General features: G+C 39.5%; 1 protein-coding gene across 1 annotated transcript; it reads right to left on the bottom strand.

Annotated features, from left to right (window-relative positions):
- Nucleotides 1-769: 769 nt before the first annotated feature.
- Nucleotides 770-21,231, bottom strand: atg3 (autophagy related 3). The gene is made up of 12 exons (XM_071913188.2): nt 21,050-21,231; nt 20,695-20,736; nt 20,496-20,545; nt 17,775-17,845; nt 16,762-16,869; nt 10,753-10,802; nt 9,698-9,791; nt 8,824-8,858; nt 8,569-8,721; nt 6,851-6,978; nt 5,224-5,292; nt 770-3,217 (listed from the first exon to the last, which is right to left on the bottom strand). Exons 1-12 carry the CDS (start codon nt 21,119-21,121, stop codon nt 3,136-3,138), a joined length of 954 nt encoding a protein of 317 aa, XP_071769289.1. The 5' UTR covers nt 21,122-21,231; the 3' UTR covers nt 770-3,135.
- Between the last annotated feature and the right edge of the window lie 864 nt (nt 21,232-22,095).

The following is a 22,095-nucleotide window of genomic DNA, read 5'->3' as shown; positions in this document are numbered from 1 at the left end:
ACTGTGGTCCAAACCAGAGCCATTGAAAGCAACAAATGAGGGTTTAGAATTTGGATAAAATTTTGATTTGTGGATATGGTATTTTGCCAAAATAATAATTAGGCTTATAAGATAACATTCTCTGACTTTATGAATATTATATTTATTGATGCTAAACAATACATTTTCTAAGCATAGAGTGAAATCAGAGTCAATATTATCAATAATAAACCTGCATAAGTCCAGAACTTTTTTGAGTGGGCACAGTGCCAAAACAGATGAAGAAGTGTTTCTGGGTATACATCACAGAATTAACAGTTTACATTAATAACTTTTGGCTTCAAAACGGCCCTTCAGAAACCTATGGGTGACGTCACACTCACTGTGTCCATATTTTTTTTTTACAGTCTATGGTCCTAACCCTTTAGGTCCATTAGGACATGCAACATTTTTGGTAGATGTTAGCCAGAGAGGATTTTTAAGACATATTTGGCTTTACCTTATCACAAAAATTCATTTAAGCAATATCACATGAGAGGGAGTGCTGTTGTACTGTATATCAGCACGGCTGTGATTCGGTCGTAGGCACGACCTGTATATCAGCACTCATGGAATGCCTCTTGTCCAATCAAATTGCTCGACCGGAACTAACTGTTGTATAAAACTATGTTTCTGTTAAGGCTCTGCATTGACCTTTTTGTGAAGAAAAAAACCAAAACAAAATACAAATCAGCCCAAGCTCTTATTACCAATTACAGCCTGAATTTGAACATAAATTACAGGTAGTCTGTTTGCAATATTTGGGAAAATCTTTATTGATAAATGTACATTACTTTAAAATGTTCAGTGCTACCACTGAACAGTTACATCAGGAGACACTGGATCAACAGGCAGTACAGCGTGAATAGGTTGTCCAACAAAGAGACAGAGAAGGAAAGTAGCAGTTTATTGAACCAGGTACTTTAGTTGTAGAAGTACTGTCAGCAACATGCTGCTATAATGAGCCGAATATATTTAACTACTCATTATCCACATTCTTCTTAACACCCCAAATATCCAGAAATTCATTGTAAGGATGTATGGAACAGTGTAAGTGGCTTGAGACAGTAAAAGAATGCTGCATTTGTGTTGTGAAAATGCTGCACAACAGTGATTTCAGGCAACCTTTCTGAGAGATTCCTTATGCAAAGGAAGAATGATACAGCCCATTGGAACACACCTTAAAAAGAGACAAGACTGAGGAAGCAGTGTTGCTAAAAAGACATTTCTTGCCAATTTCAAAGGTTACAACACAAACCGGCAGGGGAAAGAAAATACATTGCAAAAGTCCAAGAAAAAAAGGAAAACACAAAGAAAACATGTTACCCAACCACAGGGACCAATGATTTCGCCTGACTGTAAACACATTCAGAGAACAAAGTATTAAGACAAACTGGCATATAGATCTGATTCAGAATAATGAGTTCCTGCAAAGTGAATTACCACAGAAACCCAGCAGTGAGGCATGAGGACAAAACTGTTAATATCAAAGAAGCTTATAATGATGCTATTTGGTACAGTAGTTCAGAGACTATTGACAATGGAGATGTTGACCGATGATGTGAGCAGGTAAAACTAAATTGCCTGACAGTAATGGTAACAAAGTCCAAATTCAGAGTTTTGCAATTTTTTTCCTTCATTATTATTTGGAGTTGAGCAAGAATTTAATAAGCAAGACTATGCTGACCAAAGGCAATTTGGGCCACTGGGAAGATTCTAGGGTGAATAAACTGCAGCCAAGCAGAACAGGCAGAACACTAATGTGCCACTGATATTGAAGACATGGCAGACAACTACTGATGACTGCTGGTGTTCTGAATAAATGCAATGGGAACAATCTGGAACAGGCCTGTTATCTTCCATGAATCCATCTACTTCTTATTAACCTGACGCAGACTTGACACTAACTGGGCCTGAGTTCTTTCTGAAGATGGTCTCTTTTAGATTTGAAGTGAAGCAGTGTGGAATGGGGTGAGTGCCACTGATAGCATCAAAACCTTCTGGACAAAAACACTGAGATTGGTCACCACATAAAGCCTGTATTATTGGGAGACATTAACTGATAGCCTTGTTACATTCCTCCAACATTCCCAATGGTCCTATCCCCATGCAAAGTGTCTCAGAGTAACACAAACATTCCAGAAACCCATTAAAGGAATAGTTCACCCAAAAATGAAAATTCATTATTCTTATTCATTGTCATTATCTACTCACCCCCATGCCAGTAGAAAGTCGGGTAACACTACTGGAGATCCCCGGAAGAAGTACATTGCAGCATTCTCCAAAACAACTGAAGTTGCCGGTGACCTGTCTTCAGAGTTAAAAAAATAACGGAAAATAACCATAAAATGACTCCATGCAGCTCTTGCAGGATAATCCAAGTCTCTTGAAGCCAACAGATCCCAAAGTGACTTGAAAAGACCGACATTTACACCTTTAGCTGAAATCGCTAAATTTGAAAATACGTCACCCCGGCCTCGATAGGTAAGACTAGCTAACTAACTTCATTATTATTATTATGACATCACACATTAATATGGGTGCTCACTTATTGAATTTGACGATTAAATACAAAGTAATTGGTTTAAAACAGTATTTCTACCTATTTTCAAATCTTGCGCTTTTATTTTGAGGGCTAAACGGCCAAACCGATAGCCTTGTTTCTGCTAATTCAAGCTAGTCTTACCTTACAGCTAGAGTGGCGATTTCAGCTAAATAATGGTGTAAATGTCGGCCTTTTCAAGTCACTTAGGGATCTGTTGGCTTCAAGAGACTTGGATCATCCTGGAAGAGCTGCATGGAGCCATTTTATGGTTATTTTCCATTATTTTTTGAAGTCTGAAGACAGGTCTCTGGCAACTTCAGTTGTTTTGGAGAATGTTGTAATGTACTTCTTCCAGGGATCTCCAGTAGTGTTGTATGGACTAACAAACTTTACCCGATTTTCTACTGGCATGGGGGCGAGTAGATAATGACTGAATTTTCATTTTTGGGTGAACTATTCCTTTAACAGATACAACCTCAACTCGCTGACTCTAGTTGCTGTGAGACATGGGCAAAATTCCTGTTCCTTTCCTCTTTAAAGATATCTGCAGAAGCACATTTGCATGGATGAAGCTACATGGTGAAGTGCCTTGTGTAGTCGTATTCTATTGTGGGAATGACAGCCTGGACAAACTTCAAGAAAATCAAAAGATACCTGGAAACTTCAGTTAAGGAAAGTGCTTATGCTTGGCAGGCAATCACTTACAAATCTTGTTTAACTTCTGCTGAAGTTAAAAGTTGAAATACAATAGCACAACATGACAAGCACAATGTTGTTGGACTAAGCATATTTGTAGATTTAATGAAGACCTTGCACACTGATGATCAAATGATGATGATGATGATGATGATGATGATGATGATGATGATGATGATGATAACAATAACAATAATAATAATACTTTTATTATATAGCACTTTTCTTAACATGGTTACAAAGTGCTTGGACAGTGGCAACAAGGAAACCATGTAAAATAGCTGATAAAATAAATAAAAAATAAAATAGAATAAATATGAATTCAAAGGCTTGTTTAAAAATTTGTTTTTAGATGACGTTTAAAGGATAAGGCTGGTGTTTTTTAATGCATTTCTTACCGTCAACAAATCCTATGAAAATAACAAAATCAGCAATGAATTTGTTTTGCTAACAAGTCTCGTCCATGTAGCCGGTGCCCAATAAAGCCATGTCTCAGTAGCCATAGAACTGCATTGTATTAAAAAAACTATTAAAAACAAATTAAAGAGCCATGCTGTTGCTCTGGCAGCATATTTCATCATTGCGATGCACCGGGCCAGCCGACGTTTTCCTCAAACAACTTAATAAGCCAATTGTAAACACGTTTTCCATCTCAGGAAAGTAGTTCCGTAGCCCCGAAAATAGTCCCCGTCGTAATGAAGAATTTGTTCCCATTTGAATTTGATTTGGTAATAACTACAATAGCCTGACTTTTCATGGTAACAGTTAGCGATTTTTTAAGTAGAAACTATGTTTGTGAGCTGTATTTAAAGGTTTTTAGCTTACAATTGGAGCCAATGACTTCCGGGTTGAAGGCTAAAAAGGGAACGTGGGAAGTCGGAAAGTAATGGGAGTAGAGCAAACGCATTATTGATTTTGTTATTTTCATAGGATTTGTTGACGATAAGAAATGTATTTAAAAACACCAGCCTTATCCTTTAACAGAAGATATGGAGGTAACTGTACAAAGTTTGAGCGGTAACTCAACTTAGGTGCCCTAGCAGCAAATGCCTGGTCCTCTTTTGTTGCTAACCTGGACTTAGGAACTGAAAGAAGAGCTTGTTCTGAAGACCTGAGGGTATGCCCCTGTACATAAGGAGTTAAGAGTTCAGAGACATAGTCTGGGACCAAACCATTTACTGCCTTAAAGGTCATCAATAAAATCTTAAAATGTATTCTAAAGCAATCAGAAACCAATGGAGGGGCGCTAAAATGGGGGTAATGTGGTCTCTTCTCTTTGTTCCAGTTAAAAGTGTAGCATGCTTTTTTACTAAATGCAGAATATACGGAGTTACAGTAATCCAGACCAGATTAAATAAAAGCATGAATAACTTTCTCCAAGTCAGGGGCAGCCAGAAATAATTTGATTTTGGAAATATTTCTTAGCTGATAAAAACATGACCAAATAATCCCTTGTACTTGATTTTTGGAATTCAGATTGGAATCAAAGATGATTCCCAAGTTTCTGGCAGAGGACTTGATACTAGTTTCCCTGATGCCAAGATTCTCGTGAATCCCCAGTGTCCAATTGTGGGGGACAAATAAAATAACCTCAGTCTCATCCTCATTGAGTTGGAGAAAGTTTTGAGACATCCAGCACTTAATTTCAGTAAGGCAGTCCTTAAGAGTAATCAGTCTAACAGCATCACTAGGATTAACAGGAAGGTATAGTTGCGTTCCATCTGCGCAACAATGAAAAGAGATATTGTGCCTGCTTATTATGTGACCAAGACCAACGATGAGTACAATGCACAAGCAACCAGTAGGGATTTTCTTGAGTTTTAAAAACGGTCCAAAGACCCTTACTACGTGTGCACCCTATTTAATCACAACTCAAAGTAATTCATGCACACGTCAAGAAGCAGCGTTAATCAGTGAGACACATTTAATTCAACCTGTTTATATAAATTAATATAAAAGGATACATATGCACTCCCAGTTCTCCTCCTCCCTCCGCCACAGTCTCAATAATCTTTTTCATGACTTCAGCATGTCTGGAAATAAAGGAAAGGATGCATCAGCCAAAGTTTCTTATTAAAGGGTCAGTGACTTGGGGGAGAAATGTAATAATAACATCATCAACACTTACCCCAGAGCAGTGGGTGAATCGGACACCCTATACTAATTCTTTAAGACATTACCCTGACTAAAAAGAATATATTCATTAATAATTTGCTGTATGTTAACCAGTGATGGACACCCTTTAAGTTAGAATGTAATATAAAAATATTCTAAATACACACAAATAGATACAGATGAGCCATCCGGGTACTTGTAGAGAACAGCTAAATTGATAACGATGCTACCAGTATCGTATTATGCCTGTTAGCATGACAAAGCTATTAATCCTTAACAACTTACAGTCTTCTGACAGAGGACAATGACATGGGCAGTCAAGAAAAAATATAAAATAAATCTTTAGATTCAGTTCAAAGATGATCTCAAAATCTGCTTTGGATGGGAACTTTATGAGGTGAGTATGGCCTGGATCTACTAACATGTCGCAATTCCAGGCGCAGCACAAAAGCAATTGCGGGTGAAATTGCGCAAGGTATTTACTAAAATAGGGCACGCAAATGAGCGGAGGTGCAAATAATGAATTAAAATTGCGACTGCACCAATATAATATGCCCAAACAATGCGCATAAATAGCCCATTTGTAGCAACGTAATGATGGGCAAAAGAAGTGCAAATTTCTCCCCAGTGGAGGTGGAAGTGTTGGTGCCAGAAAAAACCCCAAAGAGCTGCAAAGAAGAGATGTTTTACCAGCGCATAAAAAGTCAGGTGAAGGTACGGTTACATAGCCCTATAGCTGGAGAAGCCGCGCACACACCTCTCCACTGTTGTGACAGTTACGCACACGTTTTTGCATTGTTTTCATCAAGGCAATGTCGCGGAGACATTGGCTCATAATAAGTGTCAGCAAATCCAGAGAAGAGCCTGCGATTTTTCATTTATGTATATTTAGGTATAGTCTGAATATTGAGTGCACTTTCTGCTACTCTGCCAATGAGGCTTAAATTGTACATTTTTAAGTCAGCATACTCGTTTAAACCTAATTGGAATTATAATCGGGATGCGATCTAATGAGCGCATGTCATGCTGTGTAGATGACTGTGTCACTTTGATCTTGGAGCCTGTTCCAGAGACAGTCTCACAAAATGATAACACATGCTTTTCCTAGGCACATACTTTTCCTTAAATTCAGCCACCGCCTCTTGATAAATCACGTCCATTGCCAATTTCCATAAATCCCTCCCTTTATTTTGCGCCTCAGCCTTGGAACACCCACAAATGCATATGCAATTAGACCAAACCGCAAAAAATGGCGCACCCAGATCAACCGATGATTTCAGGGGCAAATGTCTTAGTAGATCAGAAAACAAGGTTTTAGCACCCGCAATGCGATTTACACTGGCGCAAACCTTTAGTAGATCCGGGTAGATCCTTTAGTAGATCCGGTGTTTTTCCTGCTTAGCCCCACCTGTGTGTGAGCATTTAGGAAGGAGGTGCATTTATGAAGGAGGTAAATGAGTTTTTGTTTTTTCTCACCTGCAGGGGTGCACAGAGCACATGGCCGGAGGAGGAAGGTGGGGGTGGTTCTCGATGGTGACCGTTTTCTTCACATGGTCCTGGCTGATGTCCTCATACATCTGTTCTACGCTCAATGGCTGCCTGTCCTGGAAGACACAAGAGAACGAATGAATGCCGCAAGGTGTTGGGTAAATGCCAGCCTGCAATTGTCTTTTGCTTACTGAGCTCAGGGTGGAAAACTAACTTTTTTATGCAGTAGCCACTGTGTCTGGTAGATTCTACCAGCCACTCACCCTTTTTACCAGCCACTTTTAAAAAAATCTACATTAACGGCTAAATATGATAAAAATTTAACATAAGCCACACTTAATAGGCTATACTTCATTATTTATTCAAGTATGTTGACAATGACAATGTTTCAAGCATATAATTAGAGCTGAACAATTCATCAAAAAAAAACAAAAAAACGAAATCGCAATATGAAGTTCTGCAATTTCCAAATTGTAGAGGATGCATGAATCAAAACCTTTCATCAGACTCAAAGTGTGCCAATGTCACTTTTAGCCACATTTTAAAACGGTTTTCTAACCTCAAGCATTTTAGAAGCTGCTGTATCTCCGACTGCGATTCTGTGCTCTTGAATGCAGCCTCACATTCGCACAAGACTGCGACTGTCAAAACTTCTCAGAGAGCGAATCACTGTTTAAGTTTGTGTGGATGCTACATTATCAAACAGAGGACACAACATCCCAGCTTTTTATCCACCAAAAAGTGCCTTAAATCAGCAGTGTGGGAGCATTTTGGATTCCTACAAAATGCCCTTGGTTTATTGAAGAAGACCTATCCAATTTACAAAGCTGCCGACGAAATGCAGCTGCAAGTGGCTCAAACTCATCTAACTTGCCAAGACATCTGCCAGATCACCATCCATCCTGCATGATCAAGACAAGGTAAAAGTCCATTGTAAATTGGCGGCAAGTTGCTTACTGAAACGTAAAGCTGGTAGGGGATAAAACTGTCACTTACAATCAACAGAGTAGCCGTGTTAAGAGTTGGACTTTCAGTGTAACGTAAGCCAACGTCAGTAACGGTAGTATTGTAACGCCCATAATTACGTTACGTAGCCTACATTACTTTACATTTCATAAAAGCTCAACAAAATGGCTGTAATCGGTGGCGATAAAGAGTAGTGGCGATAACGCGATACACAACTTTCAAGATTTCATGTCAAAACTATCAACTTCCGAATTGTGTTGTGAAGGCCAGGTGGTCATGTGAAGAAAAAAAACATACAGGACGTAGTCAGGGAGGACAGTTGCTGTGGGAACAGAGTGTAATACATCCATGGTGGGAACACGCTTTTAAAGGGTGTAACTCAATTGTGACTGATTTTTCCCTCAGAGTGGACAAAGTTTGCTCACCCACCACAGTGGCCTCACAAATTTACCAGCCACTGTCCAAAATGGTGGTGGGTGTTACTTTTCCACCCTGACTGAGCTACTACTACCTAGCTCGGGTCAGTTGTCAAGCACAAAGAAGTACACTAAATTGACTTTAAAATACTCTCCTGGGATTGTCTCAACTTGCAGAAACTACTGCCCTACGTGGCAAATGCCACTACATCTAATACTCCACAACATCTAAACAACCACTGAGAATTCCTTGCGTATAGTATTTCACGATAAATAAGCGAGGCTTAAGACAGTCTTCATAGGTCCTGTACCCAGGTACAATACCTCATCGTATCCAAACAGCCAGAGTCGAGGGGTCTGGTAGTATTTATCATATGTAATGTACAGGTCATATGTTCTAGTCTGAAGAATGGCATCTTCACTCCCGGGCTCTGCTTTGGCTTTAGATTCTACCATTTTACTGGTGTCCAAGGTTGCCTGAAGAGAGGATAAAAACACCAAGAAAGAGTGTCGACTGATGATGACTGACATCAGATCATGCAATATGAGTGTTATGTTACAGCCCTCTGAGCATTTTACCTCATCTGTTTCCAATAGGCCACTTTCCTCGTATTCTGAAAGGACAGACGACATCATCACACTACAGGCATTCTGTTATGAAACTGATTAAGAGGAAACCAAACAATGGCTTTTGTTACTGGTGAGGGTGTATTAAAAGATATGTTTGGCAATTTAGGAGCTATATATAATTTGTCTCTTATATACTTGTAGTACTTGGACCCACAGACAATATTGGCTCCCAAGTCAGCTGTCAGTTGAAATGGCGAGCTCTTGGTGCTAGCATCTTATTGCTAACAATTAGTCCAAGTCAAAATATCTCCAAAAAAGCCATTCATAGGCTCCACGGGGTGAGATTAAACGAAAAAGTTGCAAAGTACATAAATTAAAATTGGCTCTGATTTCATGACACAATTCTGCCATTACCCACACTTTCACTAATAAGGAAATCACTTAACTATTTGTTCTACCACAGCACAGACTGCTGTGGGGTGAACGTGCGTTACTGGTGGCGTGATCTAGTTTTGCGGACTGTCAAGTCAGATTATAAACAATTGCACATGGAGCCAGAGTTTGGAAGAAGACTATCCAATGAGTGGAAATGGTGCAGTGCTGCTGCTTTCTGGGCTGTGAATATAAATACGTTGGTTGGTCACCATATCGTTTTCACAGACTGGCTTTTTTGGAGATATTTTGACATACCCCATTTGGACTGATTGTTAACAGCAAGTGCCTAGCAACAGCAGCTTGCTGTTTCAACTGACGGCTGACTCAGGAGGCAATATTGTCTGCGGGTCAAAGTACTACAGGTATGTAAGAGACAAATTACATACAGGTCCAAAATCGCCAAGCTTATCCTTTCAGAACTTTTTGTCAGGATCTGAGGACACAGTACCTTCCATATCTGCTGCCTCTGCATCTTCGTCATCATCATCATCGCCATTGCCAGTGCCACATGCTGCAGAATTGGCATTCAAATTCATGTTGTCCTAGAAGAGGAAAAAATTTGAAAGGCCCCATGTGTAACTGCAGTATGACAACCACTGTTGAATCACTAGTGCGGTTTCAATCAAGCCATTTATGCGAAAATTGAAGTTTAGAATGGGAATAAGCTGAATGGAAACACCAAATTTAGAAAAAAAAAAATCCCCAAATACCGCAAAAGGTTTTTACATTCACTTGAGGTAGATTTCTTGGCGTGTCAATAAAGAGATTATTAGAAAAACAGCGTTGGAAACATATTTTGCGAATAAGGCCCATTCACACCTACAGCGACAACTATAAAATTAACTATAAAGATACACTGTGGCTCAAGCATTCACACTACAACCATATTGTCTTATTTCGCCGCTGAATATTCAGAGAACAAGCACAGATCCTGCACAGACCCACGGTGTGTTCAATTCTATGCACTGAAGTACGACACGCTTAAATTACCTAATTCCACTAACGTTACTTAAATAACACAAGGTAATAACGTTACCTACCGTAAAGTTTATAGGGCAGCAGAAGACGTGTTACTGTCTACAAATCTCGTTACTAACACAGGCAAGTTTGGAGCAAATTGTAGAATGTTAAGTTCCACTTTTGTCCAGTACTGTACTCACGCTTCCTAGTAAACAACCATTCTCGTGACGTAAGCGCTGATGAAAACAAAGATGGCGGTGCGCTAGGCTACAAATGTAGAATAAGGCAATTTTTAAAAAATTATTTTCGTAACAATGGCTTACTTTTACAATGTTATTTTTATTGTGGTACAGCTTAATAATACACAAAAGCTCTATGCAGGTGTCTATTTCGCTATTTCACCTCTATTTTGAGTTATGAAAACTCTTCCAGAAAATACAATGGATATGAAAAGTCTATTAACTTGAGGCCTGAAATGAAAACCCATTAATTACATTCCATTTAATTAGACGAAGATGGAACCAAGAAAGTTATGAGGCATACCTTATTGTCCAACGAGATTTCTTGTACAGCATCTGTAACTCCTAACACACCTGCCAAAAAGCATTAGAATCAAAAGTTGTGGAGACAGGATATCCGGAATATCTTTAGACTCTGTATAGCATAACTGACATATATTTTAAACAGGGTTAGAAAAAAAGAAATTAAAAACGTCAGCAAACATCCCAGCTAACTAAATAACTTTGCCACAATGTGATAATGCAACCACATGACCAAAGATTCACTGTAGAGACTTAACAACTTCCGTCTTCACAACTGGAAAAGAAAGTGCAATTCATCCGTCAGTTGGTAGTCTACACATTGTAGCAATGAAACCGGGGAGGAGCTTGTCTAAAGATTTATTGAAATATTGTATTTAATCATTCAAATGTAATCAAATGCCATAAATTATGATATTGTTCATTTTAATAAACTAACATCTACTGGGTAAAGTATGATTAGCCAACACCGTTATAGTTCTACCTGATATCAAAACAACATAAATAAATTGTTTTAAATTATAAATAACTTAGATCAACTTAACTGTAGACAGTGTCAACTAGTCTGAAACCAAATGAGTCATTTACTTATTTCTACATCAATTCATGAACAACCGCCTCATACCGCCTCCAGGAACACAGTCAGCAGCTGAGTCAAGCAGCCACAGATAGCCAGGATCAGACTGCCTACAAAATAAAACGCTGTAGCAACATATAATGTAATAACTGCCGGATAATTAAATAATTTGTCAAAACATAACAAAATGTCCCTCTAAGTTGAAAATGTAATAAAAACTGTTGCCAGATAATGTAATAAAATCCCCATACCAATATTGTAATAGCTTTTTCCCCAATAATGTAATAACTTAATACATTATCTGGCAGTTATATTATTTTGGAAAATATGTTATATGTTTGTTTACTACAGATTCTATGTATAATATATGTATATCTGTGTAATACTTTTTTTTTTCCAATCTGGTACTTTGTATTGCTCAAATAACTACATATGCTTATCAGAAAGGTGCAATTTATAAAAAAAACAGAGGGGGGGATATTTTTGGAATGCATTTTTGCTGGGTGATATTTTACACATGGAGGTGTGAAAATGAAAAAGTGCAAACCCCTATCATACATGTATTATTGTTCCCCAAAGAATTCTATCCATATATGTCATGAGACACACACAGAGACAGAGACAGAGACAGAGACAGAGACAGAGACAGAGAGAGAGAGAGAGAGAGAGAGAGAGAGAGGGGGATTCTGAGTAGGAGAATGCTGTGGGAATGTGTGTACCTCCATGCAAGCATGCGTACACTTTCTGAGTCAGCTGTGGTGAGTGTGATATAGCTATGTGGCAAAGAGAAGGATAATATCAAAGAGATAATTTGTGCGACATTTTATTTTGCGCCTTAATCTTTTCAGCGCGCCATAGTAGCATATTAGGTCTCAACAGAGTTAAATATTTATAGATGTGTGGGTTAACATCCTTTTTCTGCAAGCCTGATTTCTATTCTAGTGGCGTAAATAGGTTTCCATATTGTGACCATATCATACAGTAATGTGGGAATAGGAATAACGCACATCAGATAATAAATTACACCTACTGGTGTGATCAATTACAATTTACAATACAATTTCCCATTTGGCAGACGCTTTTATCCAAAGCGACGTACATATGAGATTTTAATACAACACAAGCAAGGATCTAGTCAGGAGAGAACAATGAGAGTAAGTGCCATAAAGCTAAGTTCTGGTCCAACAGGACATAGGTGCTACGAGGCAGTGCATAGAGGCAATGCATAGAGGCAGATAGATTTTTTTTTTATAGATTACACAGTCCATCAGGTGAGAAGGTGTTCGCTAAAGAGCTGGGTCTTTAGCCTTTTCTTAAAGATTGAGAGGGACTCTGTGGATCGAATGGATTTTGGTAACTCATTCCACCACCGAGGAACCACAGAAGAGAAGAGTCTGGATGGAGACTTAGGACCTTGTTGTGGTGGCAGCACCAGGCGCGGCTGCTTGGCAGAGCATAGTGAGCGGGAGGGAGCGTAGACCTGAATGAGGGAGTTCAGGTAGGTGGGAGCCGTTTTGGTTGCTGCTTTGTAGGCGAGCATCAAGGACTTGAACTTGATGTGGGCAGCAACTGGGAGCCAGTGGAGGGATATGAACAGCGGAGTGACATGTGCTGTTTTGGGCTGGTTGGGTTAGGGTTTGGGTTAGATACTGATCTGTTGTTGTACAGAGGGACTGGCTGGGATGACAAAGAGCTCAGTCTTTGATAGGTTAGTAAATAAGAGAGTATCAGTGTCCTTGCTCAGTGGACTCGCACAGGTAGACTCGAAGATCTTTACCCAATTAGGTCTTCACACAAGAAGGACTGACGCTTCCGTTGACACTATAGTGCAGCTTACGTGTTTAAATACCAGGAAATGCCACAGCTGTGCCCAGTCACAGCTCGTTACCACGGCTGAACCCGCCCCTTTCAGATTTCCACAACAAAGCAACAGATAGAGGGCATGACCCGCATCAGCTGACCCACCTATCGAAACTCAGAGAGTGAAACCAGGAAGTGCTCAGCCACAACAAAGCCTGACAACAGCCTAAGTCCAAATCTAACCCAGAAACAAAGATTCAAAACCCTTACAGACCGACTGCTATCTCCTATGTCCTAGATCAGAGGTTGTTCTGATTTGGAGCTCAGTTCAATCTCTCTTTTTAAGAGTTTAGTGAAAATCCCGCCCCTTTCAGATTTCCACAACAAAGCAACAGATAGAGGGCGTGACCCACGTCAGCTGACCCACCTATCGAAACTCAGAGAGTGAAATCAGGAAGTGCTCAGCCACAACAAAGCCTGACAACAGCCTAAATCCAAATCTAACCCAGAAACAAAGATTCAAAACCCTTACTGACCGACTGCTATCTCCTATGTCCTAGATCAGAGCTTGTTCTGCTTTTTTTAGGCCATTATGGCTCACAATATATAGCAGTGCCGGTGCATAATGGCTGTGCGTAAGGATACAGTGGCTGCTTTGGCTTGAATCTACACAGTCTTATGCGTCTGGCCCAGGTGATGTCAGCTATGGTTTGCTAGTCAGCATGCGTTTGTGGACAGCAGCGATGCTGACAAAGGAAGAAAGATTTCTCACATACCGTTCTCACATACCGTTCTTTTAACAAAACAATTAGACTTGATGACGGACCTCCTTCTGTTTTTACACTTTTCCCTGTAGATGGATCATAGGCATAGGAGTGTTGACCTTCTTTTATCCACAGCTCTGCAAATTTATGAGCTGGAAAGAACGCAACTTCTATAATCCGTGCGTGAAAACCCCATCCCCCCCGGTAAATCGCACCCTGCTTACCAGTAAGGGTTATATTTTGAAAACTGAGACCAGGAGGCTAATTTTTTATTCTCGCTGGTGTGACAGTACAGGTAATTCACTAATCCACCCTGGGAGGTCTACTACAATGCTAAAAACCACAATAAAAACAATACCGAGTCAGGTGCCCAGTCATACATTTTTAACTAGGAAATTAAAACTATTGTGATCTGCATCTTCTTCTACAGTAGGTAAATTAGTAAATCAAGAACATATGAAAAAATGATTGCCATTATACCATATTTTGCAGTTTCATTGCATTTGTTCATAATTTTTAGTTAACCTAAGCACCTAGCCTATGTCGCCAGATGGTAATTTGATGACCGACTGATAACGTCGGGTATTTACTATCAGAGATTGTAACTACAACATGGTGAGTTGGTAAACCTGAAATGGGGAGTGGAGCTAATAAAATTACCACCATAGGACATACCTAGTTAATCGTCAGTTGGTAAGTCATGAAATTACCAAAAAGTCCCAATAATGTGTTACCTACCAGCTGTGATATTGTACATCAGTGATGGTCAACTGACAACCTACAGGGTGAATCTATCTTTCTGGGTTTACAGTGACATTTGGACCATAACCTCTAGCTGTGGGATACTTCTATGACCACAATGCAGGTGTATGGGGACCATGTAATGGTATACAAGGTAGATGTTTTGGGACCTTGAAATCTAAAAGATGATTTAGATTTCAACTCACTACATTTCAACTATATAGAAACAACTCACAAATTGTGAATGACCTCAGGATTTGCTGATAAATATCTAATGTTGTTTGATAGTCTTGAGATTACTAATATAAATTAACACATTTTGGTGGTGATTAATGCCCACTGAAATGCATAATTCAATATCCAACTACAACGCTTCTACAAATGCTCTTCGATAACAGTGAGTGGAGTCCTACTAATCTCCATAAACTACCACAAAGTACCACAAAGCATGCCACACAGAACCCACAAAGCAGGTCACAAAGTACCACAAAGAATGCCACAAAGAACCCACAAAGCATGCCACCAAGTACCACAAAACATGCCATAAAGCAGCCTACCTAGTTTGTGGTAGGGGTGGGCGGTAAACCAGTGTTATAGTCAACACTGGTATGACGTTCTGCCATGATATGGATTTTGCAATACCGTGGATACCGTGATAAATTAATTAAAATATAAAATAAGGCTTTTATACTAGTGACAAATCTGGCGATTTTTTCTGACCATGGGGAACAATGTTAATGTGTTGAATCCCAAAGCATTTGGCTATTAATTGGTACGGCTGACGCCGGTTTGCTCGCTTGTCTAATCCAGAGAGATCTGATGATCACAGCGCTTCCCACACACAGGTAGCCCTCCCTCCGCTGAGAGCGGGGACTGTAGGTTATATTGATATGCAAAGTAGCGTATGATGTTATCTGGCGACTTCTAGTGGCTTTTTATATATACACTTTACATTACTATATATACGGTATATATTATATGTTATATACACTCACCAGCCACTTCATTAGGTACACCTTACTAATACTGGGTAGGTATCAACTTTCAGCTCAGTGTCAACAGACTACCAAAGTGACATCTGCCTCAAGGTTCGACGTGTTGCATTCTGAGACGCTTTTCTGCTCACCACAGTTGTAAAGAGGTTATCTGAGTTACTGTTGCCTTTCTATCAGCTCGAACCAGTCTGGCCATTCTCCTCTGACCTCTGCCATCAACAAGGCATTTTCGCCCAGAGAACTGGATATTTTCTCTTTTTCGGACCATTCTCTGTAAACCCTAGAGATGGTTGTGCGTGAAAATCCCTGTAGATCAGCAGTTTCTGAATTACTCAAACCAGCCCGCCTGGCACCAACAACCATGCCACGTTCAAAGTCACTTAAATCACCTTTCTTCCCCATTCTGATGCTTGGTTTGAACTTCAGCAGATCGTCTTGACCATGTCTACATGCCTAAATGCATTGAGTTGCTGCCACGTGATTGGCTGATTAGATATTTATGTTAACAAGCAGTTGAACAGATGTACCTAATGAAGTGGCCGGTGAGTGTATATACACACTACTATACTATATATCGAGTTGTACCGTGAGGAACTTAAATGTAACATATAGGATACTAATATGTAGTGTGGCAGTTTGTGGCTCTGGATGGTACTTTGTGGTTCTTTGCGATACTCTGTGGTTCTTTGTGGCTCTGTATGGTAGTTTTTGTTTCTTTGCGGTAGCCTACTTTGTGGCTCTGTATGATAGTTTGTGGTTCTTGGTGGCTCCGTATGGTAGTTTGTGGTTCTTTGTGGTTCTGTATGGTAGTTTGTGGTTCTTTGTGGCTCTGTATGGTAGTTTGTGGTTCTTTGTGGCTCCGTATGATAGTTTGTGGTTCTTTGTGGTAATCTGTGGTTCTATGTGGCTCTGTATGGTAGTTTGTGGTACTTTGTGGCAATTAGTAGGATCTGGTGAAAGCACAAGTATCTGTTAATTAGAGTTTCATTACTCCATATACGTGCAGATATGTGGTCCTGTGTAGCTCAATGGGTAGTGGGGCACTATAAACACTGCAAGGGTTGGGGGTTCCATTCACACTGGACAGCAATGCAAAATCTATGCAGACTGTTGTATACTGAAACACTGTGTCCAACCTGAGTTGTGGTAGGTGTCCACCCAGCCCCCGTCTCCATCATCCTCCTCTATGATGGCTTCCAGCTCATCTGAATACTCCATCTGTTTACAGCGCTTGTAACAGGGAACTGCAAGCAGGGACCAAAAACAGAAAGTCAACACAGATACACCAACAAAGAGGCTGGGCTAAGCAGAAAAAACAGGAAGGAAAAAAACTTGCATACTCATAGATTTCATCCATTGATGACCCAAATCTCAGCAGCTACATTGTACTTTTGTTAGCCTATATACTGTATATCAACAGAGCATAAAATGAAAGGGTAACAGTTAAGATGTAATGTTAACAGGCATAAAGAAACTGGTAGCATTGCTTACAAGATAACTACACCCCACAAGTACCCTGATGGCCCATGTGCATCAATACAATTCAACAGAGAGTACCATAAACTAAGAATATTGTATGTATGTTATTACTACTCTGGTCTAGGACAGTCGCATAAATGTTCACGAACACCAACAACTCTCTCCCAAAGCCAGAAACCAGAGAACTAAGACACAAATCTCCAGTGTCACCGAGATGTAAAATCTAGAGCTCCATAGACAATTAATGGGAAACTCATTTTGTGGCCCCACAGAATGTTTTATACCTAGAAGCTTTATTCTACGGTAGTGCTGTAAGCTCTGAACCACGGAAGGTACCTTTATCTCCAGAAGATCCCCTGGGTGCTCTCCCATTCATCTCAAACTCATTTTCTATGGAGCATACCCAGATTTTACATCTTGAAGACATCACAGGTTCAAGTCTTTTGTTATCTATAGTAGTTTCGAGCTTGAGGTGTTTATGTTCACGAATAGTAATGGGACTGTCCTAGACCATAGGAATAACAAATACAAATTGGTAAACTGTGATTAAACTAAGTGGTCTGTAACAGCAATTTCAGTCAGCTTCCATCTGCAATCCTCAGTGAGTAAAACTATTTGGAGAAAACAACAAAATAAAATGAAAAGCTATACACATAAATCCACCTCATACCATTGCGTGTTAGGAGAAACTGTTTATCCTGGGGCAAATATGGCTTCACCTTGGCCTCTTCCCCAGATGCCCTAAAGGGAGAAGGGATGTGAAACATAGGCCATATTACTTTACATTGTCTCTTAAGTTTTTTTTTTTTTTTTTTTTTTTTTTTTTTTTTTTAATTAATCAGTTTAATCAAAACAAATTAATCAATCACTTAACCAAAACTTTCTTAATTGAAACTCAACCAGGGTCAATTAGTATTTACAAATACATTTTGGTTGAGTGGAATATTGTGTTATTATCAAATCCGACAAGAAACAGAGAAGTGTGCATTGTAGAGCATGTTGAAGATCCACATAGAGTCAGGTAATACTATGAAGCCATTTCATCATTTGACACAGCATCATCCTTGACAGGATGATGAATGTAAGTACTACTCAACGTAGCCACACCTCTGTCTCAAACTCACAGAGGTCTGGAGAACTTTTTGTCAGGAAATGCTGGATAAGGAAACCTTGGGGAGCCAGAGGCAGCCATTCAATTGGCTCCGAGTTTGAAAACACACACCACAGAAACGGCACCTCTGGTTTGTCTTTCTGTCCGGGTAGAAACAATTTCCCTTTTTTAATTTAGCTATGCTAACAATAAAAATGGATGGAAACTTCTGAGACTTGCTTTGTTTTTGTCAGAAGTATGCTCTTGATGACATATTGAGTCGATGAAGCCTTTACAGTCTCTTAGCTTTTAGCCTCTGCCCCAAAACAGGAATGTAATAGCATGTTTACCAATAGGCTATGGTAAAAGTTAGATTTATCAAACCTGACCGACAGGCTGTGATGCATACATGGGAGAGGGAAATCTATAGTTTTAGCAGTCTGTCCTCTCATGTCAATAATGGTGGAACAGATAGTCATTCTAAAGGCCAAAGGGACTGACACTGCATATAAAGACACAAATATAAGGAGTGGGGAATGTTCTGTTGTCTTCGGGACTAGTTGCTAGTAGTGAAGACAACAGAAAATTTGAAGCGGTTTAAAGTGCTTTGAAGCATGATGACAGCTTGAATTTCTCCTCTGGAGGTCTGGCTACGTGAGATTACCATACAACCAAATAACATTACTACTAGCAATAATCATAGTACCAACTAACATTACTACCAGCAGTAACCACAGTACTGATCACAGGCCTGGCTGCTGCAAGATAAAATTTGAAGTAAGTTTCTACACCAAATTCAGTGTTTCCCCCAGCTTTTCCCATATAATAGGCTCATCTGTGGTGCACTGCCACAATATCGGCACAGCTGCCACAAAATAAAAAGTTGGTCAATGTATAGAAATTGATCTAAATCGATCACTAATGCTGTGCCTAATGTGCACATCACGTCATGTTTGTCATTTGGCGATGCACAGACCAGTAGACCAGCAGCATTGTACTCAATCTGACAGATCCTCCCGTTGTGAAAACGAAAGTGAAACTTAAAATTCCACAATTTGCTCCAAACTTGCATGTGTTAGTAACGATATTTGTAAACAGTAACTTGATACTTTTTAATCGGATATTTATAAAAACACTCAACATATTTTACAACAGATTTATAACTCACAGTCAAGACTCAGAAAGTTAACATCAGTGCAGTGCAGAGACTTAATTGTATATTGCCCTGGTCTGATCACCAGTTGGGTTCCATTGGACACCGCACTCTCATTGTCGGTAAGGACAAGTCATTAATCCTACACAACCACCTAACCCTAACCGTAACCCTATCCTAAACCCTAACCCTAACCCTAACCCAACCCACCGCCACATGTAAACTGTCAACCTGTGGGAAACACTGTTCCCCTACATTCATTTAGCAGCGGTGAGGTTATTTGCTATGTTTTGGAGCATGTTCTGAGGTAACCGTAACTAGGTTAGCCTAACATCTCTCTCTTAGCAGGCTGCCAGGATGCGTTGTGGATGCCGATACAAGTTTCATATTTACAGGAAGTTAATATTCTGCAGGTTTTCATTCCAACTAGGGGATTTCACTGATTAGCACACTTTCAACCAGAGGAACAGAAACAGCTGGTGTCGTCTTTGTTTGGAATGAAAACCTGCAGACTCTCGGCCCGCCACGGCACATGGTTACCTATCCCTGTTGTAGAGAGAGGTCTTCTGAAGCCATATGTGGACACTAGAGTGGCGTAAAAAGAAAAAGAAAACTTTGTGATACGAGACGAAATGCAAATATCGGCCCGATATATCTGCCAAGCCGATGTAACGCTTGACCAGAGTAAGCGTAAAAATAAAAATAAAACTTTCTGATATGATACGAAATGCAAATATCGGCCCGATATATCTGCCAAGCCGATGTAACGCTTGACCACTATCAGACATAATGAGTAATAGCACAAATTGCCCAAGTAAGTAAGTTGATGTATTTTGTGATAATTATCGATATCAAAAATTTTATTGTAATAACATTTTTGGCCATTTTACCTAGAGCCCTACCCTGATGGAGTAAATCCCACCTATCTGGTACTTCATATAGGTTAAAACACACACTTCCCATTGTTTGCGAGTACTGTTGACCCTGGTCTAATTTAAAGTATTTTTGAGCTGTGAACTCTTTCTTCATTTGACCACTCTCTGAAACACTAATGGTACTGCAGACAGCTGTGAATCCTATCACAATGAGGAATATCTGTGATACACACCTGAGGAATATCTGTGATACAGCTCAAAGCAGGTACTCACCATTTCCATGTGGGGCAGTGGTGAACCAAGTGATCACCAGCAGCTACAAACTAATATTAAACAAAAGACAGGGATAATAATGAGCGATAATTCTGAGAATAGGCTACTGGATGGAGAATGGCTATGCTAATGATAAAGCAGGCTGAAAATAACATAGCCCAACTTTTGTAGATGGACTTTTGCCAGGTATTGTTCTCACCTCTTCTGGTGTAATTACTCCAGTCTCTTTGAATTTCGATTCCTGTAATCAATAAGAAAAGCAACATAGTATCTCAGAGGGACATCATACCATCTGTAAATGATTTTTACAGATGGTACTTTAACAGAGTTAAATTCGAGCTTTAACGGAGACGTGCAAATGTATTCATTAAGTCACGACATTCCATAAGATCTTCATCACTCAATATCTAGGGCTATAGTTAACACCGACAAGAAATTACGTGCGACGATTAATGCTATACCGTTAGCTACAATATACCATCGACATCAACATGTTTGTGTTTAAGTTATAGCATTAAATGCTAACAACGTATCAGCAAGCTAATGTAGTTTACCTTCAAAACTGGAGTGAGAAACTCGGCCACTCCAAGGGCCGTGCCTTTCACTGAGTTTATGACGTTCTGCATCTTGCAGAGCTCTAGCTGGATAAAGTGTAAGGCTCGCACGTACTTCTAAAATTATAATTATTTTGTCATACTCATGCAGTGTCACAAGAGCAAGTCACATGATATGTCAGACGACCAATACTTCCGGTATCGAATTCTCACGAGAACAGTCGAGGTGATCGCGCAGAAATAAAGTTGCCATCAGAGACTTTTAATTTTGAATCCACCATCTATGTTGCTATGTGTGCAAACTATGTCGATATTTTGCAGCAAAGAAATCACACATGTGGGAACATAGCGGGTTTGTGCAATTCGTTGCACAGGATATAGAACTGCGGTCAAGTGAGCCGTCTCTTGAAACACCACGGTCTAGCCAGCCGCACTTTGTATTCTGTTGCGCGTTCAGTGGCGTCTTTACGGTAACCCGCCCAGCCTCGAGTCAAAATAACTTTATTGACAAAGCGTTTGGGGCAAACTGAGCGGAGCTTCGCGGCTCCGCTCATAAGAGCTGATTATAAATCGCATGTCATTTGATTGTGGTTTTAAAACAGCCTAATTAGCGTGACTGAATATATTATTATTATTATTTTTAAATCAGTTAAATATCGCTTACTTCCTTGTTTGCTTGCTTGAAAACCACAATCTGATACCATGACCATATAGGCTATATAGGCTATAGCCTATAAAAGAACATAATTAAAACAATAAAGTCTTTAACAATAATAATCTTCCACTAATAATCCTCCATTTTCACTGCAGCATTTTAGAAAATATTTAAAATGGTCCCTGCATGGCTGGAAATAACTTTTTTACTGAAATTTGACCTTTCATAAAATAAGACAGCACTTTATTAATCCCATTGGGGAAATTCAGAATAAAAGACTTAATTTAAATAAATAGTTAACAAATCCAATGGATTCTATTTATTTACATAATAACTTTATTTGTATAGCACTTTTCTAAAAGCAATGTTTACAAAGTGCTTTACATACAAT

Source organism: Centroberyx gerrardi, chromosome 21 (genome assembly GCF_048128805.1).
Source record: "Centroberyx gerrardi isolate f3 chromosome 21, fCenGer3.hap1.cur.20231027, whole genome shotgun sequence".
Lineage (NCBI taxonomy): Eukaryota > Metazoa > Chordata > Actinopteri > Beryciformes > Berycidae > Centroberyx > Centroberyx gerrardi.
Note: the sequence above shows the minus strand (reverse complement) of the source record. Positions and strands in the feature narration are given on the sequence as shown.